We start from the raw sequence: 17,735 nt of genomic DNA, 5'->3' as shown, positions 1-17,735 counted from the left end.
AGCTCATTTATGAAGACATTAAAGAGTAGTGCCCCTAAGATGGACCCCTGTGGAACCCCACTAGTGAGTGGTCACCAGCCTGACATCCCATTAACTATAACTCTTTGAGCCTGGCCCATCAGCCAATTGCTCATCCACTGCATTGTGTGTTTATCCAACTGTATGGTGGACATCTTGTCCAGGAGGATACTGTGAGAGACAGTATCAAAGAGTTTATGGAAATCCAAAAAGATCACATTGACGGGCTTCCCTTGGTCAACTAGGTGGGTAATCTTGTCATAGAAAGAAATTAAGTTTGTTAAACAGGACTTTCCCCTCATGAATCTGTGCTGGCTGGGACCAATGAGTGCATTGTCATTCAGATTATTTTCAGTAACTCCCAGAATAATCTTCTCCATGATTTTGCCAGGCACAGAATTTATCAGCACCTGATGATAAATTCTAAATTTCTTTTAAATTTGACAACACTGCAGAGCGACATGACTAAAAAGACAGCTGAGCACAAATAATCATATCTATTTGAGCCCAGATTCAAACCCTGAATGCCCAAGTCAATACAAAGGCTTTCCTCAGTTTTGAAGTGGGTATCTCTCCAAATCAGAGATGACTGACATCTAGTCCAACAGTTTCAATCAAGAATTTGCTAGTCTCTAAACACCTAGCAGTCTCGTCTTCTGATTGCTTATCTTCCTACAAAACATCCTGAATAAGTTTTCTCATACTTGGAAAATAAGTGCAATTTCTGCTCACTTCTTACCACACACATGATATGAGAGAGGATGGTCCCAGAGGAGCCAATGAGTGCATCAAAAATGGTCATCAAGTTGTTCAGTAGGAAGCCCTCAGCACACAAAGCCCATCTAGAATAACTGTTAAGTACAGTAATAACTAAAGGTATGTCAGCACCTCCCATAGCTACTGCTTAAGTGACATCCTGGAAAAGGGAAGAAGTATAAGCTACGACTAAGGAGAACATGTAAAGAGGACAGTCTGCCTGCAGCATTCAAAAATAAATATGAAGTTACTTAATAACCAAATCCACATATTTTCAACATAGGAGACATCAAGCTGTGGCCTGAGGATTTGAAGGCACTCCACTGTTCTCATCCTGTGCTTGGTCACATATTTTTACTCACAAAAATATCCCACCAGCTCCATGGAATTGTTTGTACCAGTAAAGTATTGATACTGAGCAGATTTTGCAAGACTTAGTTTACAGAATGGTAATATGTTGTGGGAACGGCAGGACGTGCGGTTCAGCTAAAGGGTTGTCACAGAGGCACCCTGAGGTTATTTTAAGGGACAACAGAGTCCAAAACAACTTTTACTAAACCGGTGAGAAACAGGGTTTTAGCACTCCAAAAGTGACTTAAATACAGGTTCAGATATGAATTGAGGAAAATTATTAGGGGGCAGCAACTAAGACAACAGGCGGTCCACAGAGTGCATGCACATGGCTTCACCCAAAACAATGCTGGAGCCGTCTCTGAGTCCGGGAGGAGTACACACTTGCCAGAACATGGTGTGGGATTATTTTAAAGGGATACACGTACTCGTAGTGAGTACGGAAAGTGTACACTCGCAATTCTGCGAGGGTAAATTTATAATACACTCGCAATCCTGCAAGGGTTAATACACATGAAAATGTGCATGGAATATTACACGTGCTTATGTGGAAGCACGGGAGGAAAATACACTCGCGATTGTGCGAGGAAATAATTTATACACGTGTTTGTATTGAGCACAGAAAGTTACACGTGCATATGTGCACGGAAAGTAAATACACTCGCAATCCTGAGAGGAGAAATTTTTACTCACACCCGTGGCGGCAAGGCAAGCGGAGTCTCCATCCCGGGGAGGGGGGGCTCTTGGCGGCAGCATCTTGCTCATGCTCCGAGACACCTGTGACAATGGGCGGAGTCTTGACGAGAATCCCGTTTTTATACTGGCTGATCAGACCTGACTGTAGGCATTCTAGAAACTTCTCTGCACCCCCACACCAGCTGTGGGGTGCCCCTGAAGCCTCCAAACATCCCCCACACTGGTCACAGGTGCCCAGCAGCTCACTGGCGCCTTGGCACTCCCTTCTCCTAATGGCCCTAGCCAGGGTGCTCTGGGGCCAAACAAAAGAAGCTGTTAGCCTCAAACAGCAGAGAGAGAGGGAGATGTGCCTACTCCTTCCATACTGAAGGAGGGAGGGGGAGAGAGGGGGGTTTGCATCCTGCCACAATCCACCCCGTGACTACAGTCATGGTCTGATACTTTGGAGTGGTGTAGCAGTCACCTCTTGCCTCCAAAGTAAAAAGGGGACACTTCTGCCGGTGGGCCTTAATGTCCACTGTGGATCTCCGTATCTCATGTGTTGACTTACCCCTGCAAAACAGTTATCACCATATCTCACGTGTTGACTTACCCCTGCAAAACAGTTATTAATAACAATCAACAATAGAATTGAAGTAATTACAACAATCAACAATCACCCAAGGTAATTATTGAGTCCCAGAATCAGTCACAGTTCGTTAGTGTTTCCATTCCTGTGACTGCTTTCCTTCTGAATGGCTTGCTGGTGTTAGCTGGATCCTTTTCCACCCCGTCATTGTTGGTGTCATTTCGTTTCCAAGGCATATGGATCCTCTTCCACTCCTTGCTGGTGTTAGCTGGATCCTCTTCCACCCCGTCATCTTCCTTCACCCTGCAAGGAAACACAAAAATAGACCTCGGATCCTTTGGAACCGGGCTTTCATAGTTAACATGTTGAACTAGCTCAGAAGGTTCTGAGCAGAAAATATCTCTTGGACCTTTTGTTTTGGGGGCAGGTCTTTATCGAGTCATTGCCTGTTATTGACTCTTTATCAAAATCATTAATGGCCTCCATAATGCCCCATTTAGCTGCAGTGGAGTGCCGGTTAATTTTTTGATCGCAAGTAATGTTAGCAGCTACTTTTAGTAAGCAGCGGTGCTGAGGCATATTGGCGGGTCCTAATGCCAGCTGCCTCTGAATCTCAGAGAGAGCACTGAGCCGGGACGGGGTTGCTGGTCCTAAGCCGCAGCTTTTTTTTTTTCCTTCAGTTTGAAAGAGTTGGGGGGCGCTCCCGCCCACAACGAGGAGGGGGAGGCGGCCAACCCAGGGAAGGTGGTTGCCTGCCAGCGCCCGCGAGGCTGGGCTGCCCCGCCCCACACCACCAGGACTTAGATACCAGGAACGGTGGGGGGGGGCCAGCCGGGAGGAGGTGCGCGGACAGGCGGTAGAAGCTTTACGGGGGGAAGTTTGCCTACGTTTTTTGGGTCACGCCCGTACTGGACATGTATTTCTAGCGGCTCTTTCAGGCTGACCCGTTTCACGCCGCCAGTCCCAAGACGGTCGCCGGCACTCGCGAGGTCGGGCTTTGCTATGCCGGATCCTCCGAGTTGCCGATATGGGGGAGGGACCGTCTGGGCACCGCGGCTAGGGACAGGTCGCGGTCTCGACTGTGATGGGCAATCGGGACCAGCCGGTCGGGAAGGGAGCGGCCAGCTATAGCGAACCCACCAAGGCTCCCACGAACCGGTCGCAGCGCCACCAGTACCGGATCCCTCGGCAGGGGGTGGGGAAGCGTCCGAACTACCACTCAACAATATCCGATCACCCTCGGCACACAGGGCAACACAAAGCAAGCATGTACACGTCTCTATTTCAATGAGAGGGCGCACATCCTCTCTTTCTATTTCATCAACACTGTTTTCAGTGTCGATAAGTGGGGGGGGAAAGGGGTGTTCGCTTAAAAAGTCTGCGCGTTTGTTTTGCCGCAAAACGTCTTCCTCTATTTGGAAGTCAAGTTTACACACATCCTGCGCTAAGTTGAAGCAAACGGCCAGAAGGAAACACACCGCGAGACGCCAAGTTGCTGCAGAAATATTATTCAACCCTCTAAATAATTCCTCGATATCTGATATCCTGCCGACTACGCCAAAAATGTCACGGAGGCACCCCGAGGTTAGCTTAAGGGACAGCATGGTCCATCCCCGGGATGGAGACTCCGCTTGCCTTGCCGTCACGGGTGTGAGTAAAACTTCTCGCAGGATTGCGAGTGTATTTATCCTTTCCGTGCACATTTGCACGCATACTTTAAATTATTTCCTCGCACAATCGCGAGTGTATTTTCTTCCTGTGCTTCCACATAAGCACGTGTAGTATTCCGTGCACATTTGCACGTGTAAGTAAATTAACCCTCGCAGGATTGCGAGTGTATTATAAATTTACCCTTGTGGAATCGCGAGTGTACACTTTCCGTACTCACTACGAGTACGTGTATCTCTTTAAGAATAATCCCGCACTGTGTTCAGGCAAGTGTGTACTCCTCTGGGACTCAGAGACGGTTCCGGCATTGTTTTGGGTGAAGCCATGTGCATGCACTCTGTGGACCGCCTGTTGTATTAGTTGCTACCCCTTAATAATTTTCCTCGACTGATATCCGAACCTGTATTTAAGTCACTTTTGGAGTGCTAAAACCCTGTTTCTCACCGGTTTAATAAAAGTTGTTTTGGACCCTGTTGTCCCTTAAACTAACCTCAGGGTGCCTCTGTGACAGTCATGAATTAGTGAGTATTTAATTTAGAAGACATTTACAAAAACAGTAAGAGGTGTGGAGTTTGCATAGTAGGCAAAGAGACAATGGATTGGATGGTTTAAAGTGAGTCAGTCTTAACTGATACTGCAATATTACGTACCTAAATGAAGCCTGCAATGCTAAGAACAAAATTCCATAAATATTAGTGGTGCTCATCGAGTCCAGCAACATCAGGGTTTCAATTAAAATAGCTGCTCAGGAAGACGAAGTTGTGATCATAAAGGTTCAGTAAAATAGAGTCAGGTACAATGTCTTAACAACACTAAAGCAACACTAATTTCTAGATGAGATGAACTGAGGAAAGCTCATATGCTTTGGTAATTAATAGCAGTAATATGTCCAAGCACTGAAGACAAACCATTCATAAATCTGTACACAAGAACAGAATTTTTAAAAGTACACTCATAAGAATTAAACATATGAACTTTTACCTGATTTAAAATATGTTTCTTCCTAATTACACAGCAGTCGAAATGCAGAGCTTTAACAAATACTTAGTTCTGAATGGAAGGTCTCTCACCTTGCAGTTTTCCATAAGCAACAGGAGAGCCACTGAAAGTCATCCCACCAATGTACGTGCCAAGGTATGCCACAATCTTGGTGAGGTTTGCAACTAGATCAGTAGTGAAGTGAGGATATTTGATCATGTATTCTGCTACACAGGTGAGTACAGCAGCCAAACCAACCAAACCATGGAAAGCAGCCACTAGCTGAGGCAGATCTATAATCTGGATGTGTTTAGCAATTGCCAAACCTATTGAGAGTTGAAGACAGGAGGGAAGTCTTACAAAACACAACTAATCTGTGCAGCTAGAACTTGATATATCATGGTTCAGTGCACAATGAATACATGCACACACATGCCAGTTCCAATGGAAAAATTTGTTCTACACTAGAAATTGTTATGGCATTTAACTGAAAGTTGCATATGTGTATTTTGTGCAATGAGGATATCATGGAAATTAAGGAGAAGAATAAAGCAAATCACGTTCTTAGAAGCATCATTAAATATTGAGAAATTCAACATTTTCTGTTAAGAAAGTACAGTGCAAAAAAGTTAATTTGGCAGCATTCAGTCAGCAATTGAACAGAAGTATTAAATTGGGCAAGCTCATTCATCTCTGCATCCCCAGTTTCCCTAACAGAGATGATGTGCTCCTGCTTTTCCACCAGTCTCTCCATTCTTTATCACATCCTGGTGCATTAATAAAAGCCCCTGGGACTTATGATTCTTTGTTCACATACTTGCAAAATAACATAAGCAAGTCATAAATGTTAGTCAATTTGCCTGTGACCTATAAAATATTTTGCATACCTCCTGCAACACCAATCATACCCAAAGTATTTCCAAGATGAGCTGTTCCTTGGGTTGTCCAAGGGCCAGGGCACCAGCACAGCATAAGCCTGAGACCAGATACATCATCTTTAAAATAAGAAAAACATCAATATGCATACATGAAATTGAGGCATAAAGTGTATAATCATTATCAAAATCTTTCTGATTACTATACAAAAGGGCAGATTTCTCCATAATGCATATAAGTCACCAGATAACTTGTTCTTAATTTGACTGTGAGAAATTGTATGGGATGTGATTTTGGCCAATTAATATGTGATAACTCTTTAAACTTTTTCCTCATTTTATGAGCTTGGTTTATCTGCACTGTGAATACTAAACTTGCATCAAGCCAACTTTCCTCAACAGTTCAGAAGCGAGTTTTTCTTTAGTACAATCACAAAGCTAAACTGTCCTGTTCATTATAGGAATAGTTTTGGAATTTGCTTATGGTGCATCTGAACTGATTTCAAAAAGTATAAACAAGCTTAAATGAATCAAGCTACATGTCTAGATAACTCAGAAAACCTCAATGTATTGCAGGCCACTAGGATAAAGCTATGCTTGGATTCACTTTTTCTAAACACAGAAGGCACTACACACGAATTTTTCTTACTATTAAAACAAATGCAAACAGAAGTTCGTCTACCATAAAAGGTGCTACAGGTATAATCCCTGTACGACCCTCTGTGCTGAAATCTCATCCCATCCACATCATACCTACTTTAACTGTCACTCCAAATAACTTTCAGAAATTTGCAGATTCTGCATTTGCAGTATGATTGCAAGATTAATTAACTTCATATTGGCTTTGTTGGAATACACAGCTGATTAAAAGACCATGGTTAATTTGTTATTTACTCCTTAACAGAGTAAGCACTGAAGAATCATACCTTGCTGTGAACAGTGGGCTGAAAGCCACAAAGTTATCTTCTTACCTGTTCAATATTATAGCCACCACTGAGAGCAGCTGCATAGCCTCCTCGTACAAGTAGTTGTACTCAGGAAGGTCTGTGGGCATATCAGGCATTCTCTGTGTAACTAGAAACACACCCAATCAAAAGAAAGCAACAATTTTTAAGAAATAAAATCTAAAACTCATCATATGCCAAGCTATAAGAGAAATACTTGGTTAAACCATATTAGTACACAAAGTTAGTAACTGACATCATGTCGTGGAGGGACCCCAGAGTCAATTTTAGGTGGACAACAAGGTCCAAAACAGACTTTATTCTGGCCGGAAAAGTACAGCCAATGAACCGACCAAAACGGGGTTTATACAATTAGTTAGGACTCCGGCAACATAAAATACAGATTCGTATATCAGTTGAGGAGATTATTGGGGTGCAGCAAAATAATAATAATGGGCATCCACAGTGTGCATGCACGCACTCACAAGAAACAAAGCCAGAGCCCTCTGACTCTAGGATACTACACTTGCCCGACCAGCAAGGAATTCACTTGCCTGACCAGCAAGGACCACACTTGCCTGTCCGGCAAGGACTACACTTGCCTGGCTAGGCAAGGACTTAAATTATCACTCACCCAAACGAGGAGGTGAGGTGCTTCCAATCCCGGGAAGTTTCCTTAGACGACATCCCAGTCTAAGAGAAGGACTCTCGACTCGGCAGACCCGCAGCTCCGAGAAGATGACACAAAGGGAATCTTCGGCAGGAACCCTGTTTTATAGTCTGATCAGATCTGGCTGTGGGCATTCCAGAAGCTTCTTGGCTTCTCTGCACCCCTCTACTCTGGCTGTAGGCATTCCAGAAGCTTCACAGCTTCCCTGCACCCCCCCTCCTTTCCTAAGGACCCCGGTCAACCGACTCAAGGGTCTCACAAAAGAGCCATTAACTGCCCCATTGAAGGAGAGGGCAATGTGCAACGGTCACAATGGTTCTCAGGGAGGGGGGGGGGGAGTGCAACTGCCACACATGAATAAAGCCTCCGAAAAAGTAGTAAGCTGGAAAATCACCAGGAATCAAAGACGTAATCAGAGTAACATCCTGGAGGACTTGCTCTGGCTCTATATGCTGACTGTAGAGTACAGCTTAGTTTATGAATATGCTCTTTTCCCTGTCTACTCTAGCAAAAAATAGTATTTATAAGTCACATTACCCACTTTTGCATCTTTTTTCATTCATGAAGCTGAGACTTTTGAAGATTAAGAAAGCAGAATTTTGTTCTATGTCACTAGTATATTTTTCAAGTGGGAAAAAGAATACAAAGACAAATACAGTACTGCAGTGACTGAATGCAACGCATACAGAGACGCATATGGGGACAAAGAGATGCAGACAGTGCAGGTCAATGCACGCTGGAGCCCAATCGGCACCTGCCCACCCACTGTTTTGTTAGTAAGCTGGTTAATAATGAAAAGTATCTTGCAGACTGTTCTGCAAGTTTTCTGTGACTCGTGTTGTTATCAGTTAATTCTCTCTCAGCTTGTTCAAGTTCAAACCATTCCACTTGTAAATCTGACTGCAATGATTTAATGATCTCTTGTAGAGATTTATTTTTGTCTTGCTCTTCTCGCTTTAAAAACAACAATAACTGCAACAAAGTATTATACTTCAAGGTTCTATTCTCCAACCACTTTTCCCAATCATCTAACTTACACAGCAGCCACCATTGATTACAATATTTCACAAGATCCTCCTTCCTCATATTTCCAAGTACTTTCCTATGTTTTAAAACACATCCTAATACTGATTTCTTAAGAACATAACTGAAAACAGATGTTTCTGACCCCATCTTGTAAGTAAAAACCTCAAAAAGAGAGAGGGAGAAGAGGGGGAAGCACAGAGCGGCTGGCAGCACAAGCAGGAGAAGGGGAGGAGAAGGCTTACAGCGCACTTACACAAACAACGCTACAAACAAACAATTGTAACAACAACCAATAAAACGATTAACTTACATTCCTGACAAGCTGTTTGATTTTCAGGAAGGCAATACTCAGAAGCATGTAATACATGCTGTAAATTTGCAGATATAGCTTATGTTCAGGGTAAGTAGATTATCCCATGCTAACGCAGTCCTGCAACCCACTCGTTCAATGAGGGTTGCTGTCCCTGTTACACCCAGAAATGTGTGCCCACAAAAATTTACTCACCTGTCAGATTGTGTGATTGCCACTATTCATACTACTCGATGAAGACCCTCACAGGGGTCATGCACTCACACTAGGGGCACCATTTGCGGCAACAGAGAACGATGCATACAGAGACGCAATGGAGACGCAGACAGAGACGCAGACAGCGAGAGCAGAGCCAGGCAGAGCTGAGCCAAGCTGAGCCTTCTTTAATTAATAGTTCTCAATGTACAGGTTTACAGATACAGGCCTGGACCAAGAGGTTAGACAAGATTTTTTTTTTCAATCATTGTTATTCCAAACATACCATACTCATCTTGTGACTGTTTTCAGTCACGTTCCCATGCATATCTTGTGGGCACTTTTCTGACCCACTAATTCACATGCCCAGGCCCAACATTTATACGTCATATGTACGGGGGGCAGTTTTCTGGCCCGAGATATCATTCTCGCTGGCCTGGGTTATCATTCCTTACAGTCATAAAAAACATACTTCTGTTTAACCTATCCAAGGCCCTTTATGTTTTGACTAATTGCTGTAATTTAATCATGTTAGTATTATTTGTCCAGATGGTCATGTTAGTATTGATCTTCCTTAATCATCTTGGTGACTGGAACCGCATGTCCTGTTGTTCCCACACATTGCTATCTTGTGATATACAGGGAAAAAATATTTTATATAGTCATCCCCGAAAGGATACTGTAAAAGAAAAATGCACATTTAAATAGTTCCTTAAACAAAGGTTGCACCACAGGGTGTGTGAACCAGATACAACAACTACCATGAAATCTGGTTTTGTGGTGGGGTGTTTTTTTTTGGTGTTTTGGTTGGTTGGTTGCTTGCCTTTTTTTTTTTTTTTTTGTGGGTTTGTTTTGTTTTTCCTCCTCTCTTTGTTGATGGATGCTCTCAGACTCTATTCCCAGAATATTTCTGGAATCTACACACTGTAAGAGCTAGAAGAATTAAAGGAATTACACAAGTGATCTAAGTTGACCTCAGGGGAAAAAAAAAACCTGCAATATTGATTGAAGAGATAAAGGTTGAAAGCACTGCTAGACTTTGAGGAGAATTTTCAGAGAGATAGTTTCCTACCATCCATACCAGTCCACCAAGTGCAGTTAGTCTTATTTAAAAGGAAAAAAAGTGTTAATGAACCTTAAAAGGCTTTATAGCTAGAGCAAGTTTCCTTTCACCTATCAAAAAAATAACAGTCAACTCAAATTTTACCCATACTCTACACATTACTATTTAAAGAAAGACTGCCATGATCTTTTTCAGCAATATAAACGTTATAAAAGAAAAAATAGTATATGAATGTAGTTTTAAAGCACAGTGCCTCAAGCACACAGCCTCCAAGTACTTGTTTGATAAAGGAAACTTTGCTTTTAATAGTCAAAATAGATCAGACTCATGACTTGTCACATATATACACACAGTTATATAAAATCTTACATATTTATAAGGTTATGAATCTTACAGATCACTGTTAGGAAAATTTTCTTTTTTTTTTCCCCTCCTCAAAATACATAGTTTGAGGAGAGGAAAAAAAGAAAGCAGAAAACATGACAGACAAGTTATTTTCAGGGCAACATTTTGGGAGGAAAGATGTGTTGTATGAGAGACTGCAGCACTCCAAACAAAGCAAATTTTAAAGTGAACTGTTTAAGAGTTGAAAATTGCTTATAAAAGCAAGAAATACACAGAACCACATTTGCTTTCCTTTTGAAAAAACATACTCTTGGAAATAGTATGTTCCAGGTTACTTTCATAAATTGCAAGGACAACTCAGAGATGCAAAGCAGTACTAGGCTCTTTGGCATTTTAAAAGGCACTTCAGAAGACTTTTGTCAAAAGTTCAAGTAAAAGTAGCAGTGTTTATTTCAAATAGAAAACAAGAAGTTGTATGACAGCTACTTACCTGAGATAGCATTAGTCGCTAACATGAGTGGAGAGGGAAGAGCAGGAGTCACACCCCATTCTGTATGGTACCCCACTATTCCAGCTAGGTCAAACATCATCAGCATTTGTGTCAAAGCAGTATTAGGAGCTACGATGCCCAGTCCTAATATGCCCACTAAACCTAGAAGAAAAGCACAACAAAACTTTTCTATAACTTTTGAATTATTTCTTAACATTTACACTCTGTACAACAGGAGTCCAGAACTGAGCTAAAAGCAAAATAGAGTTTTGTGCATGGACTTGTTTCAAGATCAACTGGATATCTTTGTCAGCTACAAGGCTCTTTAAGTGCTAGTGGTTCTTTTACAATAGCAAATAAATCCATAAATATAATACCAACATCTTTGTTATGCATGCAGAAAAAGCAGCAGATAGGTTTCTACCCCAACGCTGCCTCCTATCTATAGCAAAACTGTAGAAGAGTCACAGTAATGTTGAGATAATACTTGAAAGACTCAAAGAGTATTAAAAACATCGGTTAATGTTAAAAATACTCCATTAATTACCTCACACAGAAGTTCTGACACGCACGTCATGGGGGAGTAATTTAGGGTTCTGCTTACTGCAGTACAATATTTAGATTTCTCAAAGAAAAGTGTGACTTAAAAGAGTTCAGTGGCAGGCTCACTCTATTATTTACTACATTGGGGAAATATGCCAAGTCGACTGCTACTTACCTTCTCTCCAGGAGCCTGATATCCATTTATGAAACAAACTTTCAGGTGTCTTCTCTCCAGGGGCCTGTGGAAATGTCAGGACATGTGGGTCCAGCCACCTGGATGATAAAGGAAGATCAATACTAACATGACCATCCAGATGAATAATACTAACATGATTAAATCACAGCAATTAGTCAAAACATAAAGGGCCTTGGACAGGTTATACAGAAGTATGTTTTTTATGAGTGTAAGGAGTGATAGTCCAGGTCAGTGAGAATAATATCTCGGGTTGGAACACCACCCCCATATGTATGACGTGTGAATGTTGGGCCTGGGCCTGTGTGTTTGGAATAACATTTTTTGAAAAAACATCCTGTCTAACTTCTCGGTCCAGGCCCATATCTGTAAACCTATAAACTGAGAAGTGTTAATTAAAGAACTCTCAGCTCAGCTCTACATGGCTCCGCTCTGGCTGCTAACAAGAACTCTGTGTCTGTGCATCTATGTCTGTGTCTCCATATGCATCATTCTCAATCGCCATAGGGGCCTGTACTTGTTCGCAAAGCAAACTTTCAGAATTCTTCTCTCCCTGATAACCATTCGCTCCAGAGTCTGTATTTTAGAGCTCTGAAGGCAAATTTTCAGGGGAGGTCTGATACCCATTCACAGAGCAAACTTTCAAGCGTTCCCTCCCTGATAACCATTTGCTCTGGAGTCTATATTTTAGAAATCCAGAGGCAAACTTTTAGATGAGGTCTGATAACCATTCACAGAGAAAACTTTCAGGAAACAAAATTCTCAGAAATTAAAAAAAAAAAAAAAATGGAGTAGGAGGGCTGGCTCAAGCTGGGTACCTGCACAGAGGTCCAACCTGAGTACAGAAAACCATAAAAATTTATATCTTTACATGTCGTGGTTGAGACGGACAAACGACATGGACCAAGTTCTTCCAGGATGAAAGTAGTAGATGCCATTTATTGCCACAAGTGCATTTTTATACAGTTTTACCAATTCATGTGTCTCTTCACTATTGGTTACAAGTTACAGCAGTAACATCTCATTGGCTGATTTTGCTATCATCAGTGTTACTCTTCTACTCCCTTCTCTCTCACGGGTACATCCTTAATATCTCCGGATACTCCTTTACTCCCATCTTTCTCATGGGTAGGCCTTCATATCTTCAAGGCTAATTTCTGTTCCCATGTCCTCCGTCAGGGAATCCACGGACCCACCATAGTCCCCCACATTTACAGACCATTCATACCATGATTCAGTCCAATAACAATATTTCAGTTTGGGGTCTTCTTTGTTTCTCCTTGGATCTTTTTCACTGACCTCATATGTGCCTTTATTATATTTAGCTGTAGACATTGCTTATGGTCCATAGCCTTTCAGGCGTTGTTTTGTCTGAATAAATCCTTTTCTTCTCAGCAAAGTGCAAAATGGGCCTCGTTTTGCAGATGTCTGTAATGTCTCCACGTTAGCCTTGAAATAGTTATTTTTTCCTCAGTCAGTTCCATTCTTCCCAGCAAAGTGCAAACTAGACTTTATCTTGCAGGTGTTCATTGTAGTTTGTAGTTGCTTTTGGTATATATGAGCAGAACTTTGCAGCTTAAGATTTCAGCAAATCCAGCTTACTAAGTAACATGAAGCAGACAGTATATTAAAAATCATACAACCTTATACTTCTAAATAATTCATTATATTTAGTGTGCATTTACTTAAGCTAAATTATTAGTATTAAACTTAAATTGGGCTCATCCACTGACCTGCCATACAGCCCACTTATTTAGCAGAGAGAGCTCAAAGTAGGCTCACCTGGGCTGTCATATTTATAGAATGAAGTGCTTGACTCACAGTCAAATTGCATACAGTAGGAAAGGTATGCACAAGACTCCCTGCACCCACAATTTATCTGTGTTCAGTGTGGTGTTCTGCTTCCCTGTGGGTTTCCTAAAAGGAGTTATTGGTCTGGACACAGCTCAGGCCTTTCCCTCCTCTGGAGCCTGGACCAAACTACTGCTGGTTTGACTGGGGGCGGGGGGGATGAAGTGCATCCATCACAACGCAGAACACCAAAAGACAGGAAGTGGGAACAGAGTGGAATAGAATTTTTGAGAGAAAAGAGTGTATTATCATCAAGTTTGCTGATGACACCAAGCTGGGAGGAGTGGCTGACATGCCAGAAGGTTGTGCTGCCATCCAGCGAGACCTGGACAGGCTGGAGAGTTGGGCAGGGAAAAATTTATTGAAATATAACAAGGGAAAGTGTAGAGTCTTGCATCTGAGTAGGAACAACCCCAGGTTCCAGTATAAGTTGGGGAATGACCTATTAGAGAGCAGTATAGGGGAAAGGGACCTGGGGGTCCTGGTGGACAGCAGGATGTCCATGAGCCAGCACTGTGCCCTTGTGGCCAAGAAGGTCAATGGCATCCTGGAGTGTATTAGAAAGGGGGTGGTTAGTAGGTCAAGAGAGGTTCTCCTTCCCCTCTACTCTGCCCTGGTGAGACCACATCTGGAATATTGTGTCCAGTTCTGGACCCCTCAGTTCAAGAAGGACAGGGAACTGCTGGAGAGAGTCCAGCGCAGAGCCACGAAGATGATTAAGGGAATGGAGCATCTCCCTTATGAGGAAAGGCTGAGGGAGCTGGGTCTTTTTAGCTTGGAGAAGAGGAGACTGAGGGGTGACCTCATTAATGTTTATAAATATATAAAGGATAAGTGTCACGAGGATGGAGCCAGGCTCTTCTCGGTGACAACCAATGATAGGACAAGGGGCAATGGGTACAAACTGGAACACAAGAGGTTCCACTTAAATTTGAGAAGAAACTTCTTCTCAGTGAGGGTAACAGAACACTGGAAGTGGCTGCCCAGGGCGGTTGTGGAGTCTCCTACTCTGGAAACATTTAAAACCTGCCTGGACACCTTCCTGTGTAGCCTCATCTAAGTGTTCCTGCTCCGGCAGGGGGATTGGACTAGATGATCTCTTGAGGTCCCTTCCAATCCCTAACATTCTGTGATTCGATGAAGGGCCAATATTTATTTTTTAAGACAATGTCCTGTTCTCAATAGTTCAGCAGGTTGTGGGCAGTCAAGTCTCATATAACACATTAAAGACTGAAGAAAGCAATGGCATTAAATTGATTCTGCTGCACAGTCCCTAGCAGGAGTCCTTCAGAATTTTAAGTATTTTACCGATTATTTAAATAAAGCCAAACACACATACATGCACACAGCATGAGTCAGCACTGCCTGAAATATTAATACTATTTGTTAAACTTCTAAAATTTTATTTTCTCATCTCAAAAGCAACTATTACACTACACTGATTTTGCACTAGGATACATCATTATAAAATTGAGAGAGGAAAATGAGGAGTCACTGAAAAATATTACAGAATCACAGAATTGACTGGGTTGGAAAAGACCTCAGAGATTATCAAGTCCAACCTTTGGTCCAACTCCCGTTCATTTACTAGATTATGGCACTAAGTGCCAAATGATGAACACTACACCGATTCTCCAACTCTGGAAGTTGCCTACCAGCTGTGTATACAGATGCCCTGGTTATAGTTTTTTTAAAAGATGTAATAGTAGTTGCTTTTTCCACTTCCATTTCTGCTAGTCTTCTGCTTCACAGGGGCTCCTTGAGAAATGTTATTTGGTGAAGGTCCTGGGAAAATCACCTTGCCATCCTGACAAGAGATATTTACAGTTATCCCTAACATAGCAGATGCTTCATAGTTCAAGGAGTCTACTCTTCTTAATCCTGCAACTCTAGAGCCATACCACAAGAACATCTTTCCTTTTTTCCCCACATCAGCCTGGAGGAAACACCTGGCAGAAACACAGCACAGGGCTTGAAAGCAGGAATCAAACCAAAGAGGGAAAGTACCTTAAATGGATAACATCTGTCCAAAGAAAAAAAAAAGGCTCTTGGAAAAAGCAAGTTCTGCTACAGATCTGAACTGTTATCAGAGTCTGCCCCAACCTGAGCAAGGTTCCAGACATGCCAGGCCTCTAGAGGAATAACTGCTGGACCTGTCAGACCTAAAAGTTGTACACACCGCTTTAGTGATTTGAGAGAGCAGAAGTCAAAGCAAGCCTCCTCCACAATAGATATTAATAAGCATTACAAAATGTTGGCAACATCATGCAGCAAAACTCAACAGAAATTAATACCTCTTACATTAACTGCAGATTATTATTTCCTAATAGTTGCACAAGGAGAGCCCATACTAGTGCATGCCCCAAATTTGTATTTTATTATTTCCTAATTGTGAAATAATTACTGAGAGGGTAAATTATTGAAACTAATTATCAATAATACACTTATTGAGAATAAAACTATATCCACATCTTCAGCATATAAGGCAGCTGTGCAGCGAGGAAGAAATCTGCTCTGTATGATTTCACACCCCCACACACACCTCGCCTGCATCCTTAATTGATAGTGCATGAGGAAGCTCAGTGTACTAGCAATTAAGACGAACTGGGAAATGGAATGGTGTGAAGATACTACAGCCAAGTCCTGTGTATAAGGCAGGTATAAGAACCAGATGGTATAGCTGCTGCCAATTTTGAAGATAAGGTACAGCTGCTGTCAATTAAAGAGGATAAATATTCAATTCCATCCAAAATTCTGGTTATTGAGCCAGAAATTTGTCCTATGGATGAACTTTGTTCATTATAATCTCATTATAATACCAAAACACACCTCCATCTCAAAGGATACCTGCCCCAGTGACACCCACTAAGTCTCTTTGAGCATGCATAGTGAGGGTTTTACCTTAAAATTTGAAGCAAGGGTTTTTTACAACAATCAATAACAAAGGTATGTATGCCTAGAGTCACTCAAGCTCCACCTAAACCTAGAAAATTGTATAAAATACCCGAACAATAGAGTAAGTGTGGGGGAAGACACCATCACTGAGAAGTCAAGGGAAAAACAACATAATAGGACTTCTGGGACCAGTCCACAGGCTGAGCCTATCCTCCCTGTCCTGAGGAGAATGCTCTTGGGTAAGATTTGTGCATTTAGTTATACTAAGTTTTCCCCAAGGCACTTAGACTTCAAGCTTGCATTCGTAATCACATTAATAGCACTATGTCACGGAGGGACCCCAAAATTAGTTTTAGGCGGACAACCAGGTCCAAAACAGACTTTTATTCTGTCCAGGAAAGTCCAGGAAAACAACCAATTAGAAACAGGGTTTATACAATCAGTTAGCACTCCGGTAACATAAAATACAGGTTCGGATATCATTTGAGGAAATTATTGGGGTACAACAAATAAGAATAATGGAGATCCACAGTGTGCATACATGTGGCTCACAAAAAACAACGCCAGAGCCATCCCTGATTCCAGGAAAATACACTCACTTGTCTAGTGAGGAAAACATTCTCTTATATTAAAGCAAGGAATTATTAAGGAAAATACACTCGCTAGTCCAGCGAGGAATTATTAAGTTATAACTCACCCACACACGGAGATGAGGCAGGTCCCAGTTCTGGGAGGTTACCTTAGACAGCATGCCGGTCTAGGGGGAGAGTCTCTCTTGGCTGCATTTTGGCCCTCTGCTCCAAGAGGACACACACAAAGGGAAGCCTTGGCGGGAACCCCATTTTTATAGTCTTGTCAGATCTGGCTGTGGGCATTCCAGAAGCTTCTCAGTTCCTCTGCACCCCCACTCTGGCTATGGGTGCCCTGAAACTTCTCAGCACCCCCCCTACTCTGGCTATGGACACCCAGAAACTTCCCGACAGAGGGTTAAACAAAAGGAGCTATTAACTGCCCCATTGCAGGAGAGGGGGAGGTATTGGGGAAGGGGGTGGGTGTGCATGCACCTTCCACATTGAAGGAGAGGGGGAAGGGAGAATGGGGTGTGCAACTGCCACATACTATATAGTCATCTTAAAATTTATACATATATATGGTACCAATACTTCCTGCAACTAACATTTGTTTTACAGCTAAAGTGTATTTTGCAACTAAAGTGTGTTTTTGCAGGCAGTGTATTTATCAATGACATCTAAAAGAACCTGTACCTGTTGCTTTAATAAACCTCATTATTTGTGGATCT

General features: G+C 42.2%; 1 protein-coding gene across 1 annotated transcript; it reads right to left on the bottom strand.

Annotated features, from left to right (window-relative positions):
- Nucleotides 1-3,189: 3,189 nt before the first annotated feature.
- Nucleotides 3,190-17,186, bottom strand: LOC139826333 (NAD(P) transhydrogenase, mitochondrial-like). Its single transcript, XM_071801633.1, is given in 11 exon segments — nt 3,190-3,833; nt 5,128-5,390; nt 5,865-5,985; nt 5,988-6,030; nt 6,882-6,928; nt 6,931-6,998; nt 10,051-10,158; nt 10,950-11,115; nt 15,196-15,278; nt 15,280-15,347; nt 17,133-17,186. Coding segments are annotated over 11 exon segments (1,665 nt in total).
- Between the last annotated feature and the right edge of the window lie 549 nt (nt 17,187-17,735).

The sequence above is a fragment of the Patagioenas fasciata genome, chromosome W (assembly GCF_037038585.1).
Source record: "Patagioenas fasciata isolate bPatFas1 chromosome W, bPatFas1.hap1, whole genome shotgun sequence".
NCBI classification, from domain to species: Eukaryota; Metazoa; Chordata; class Aves; order Columbiformes; family Columbidae; genus Patagioenas; species Patagioenas fasciata.
Note: the sequence above shows the minus strand (reverse complement) of the source record. Positions and strands in the feature narration are given on the sequence as shown.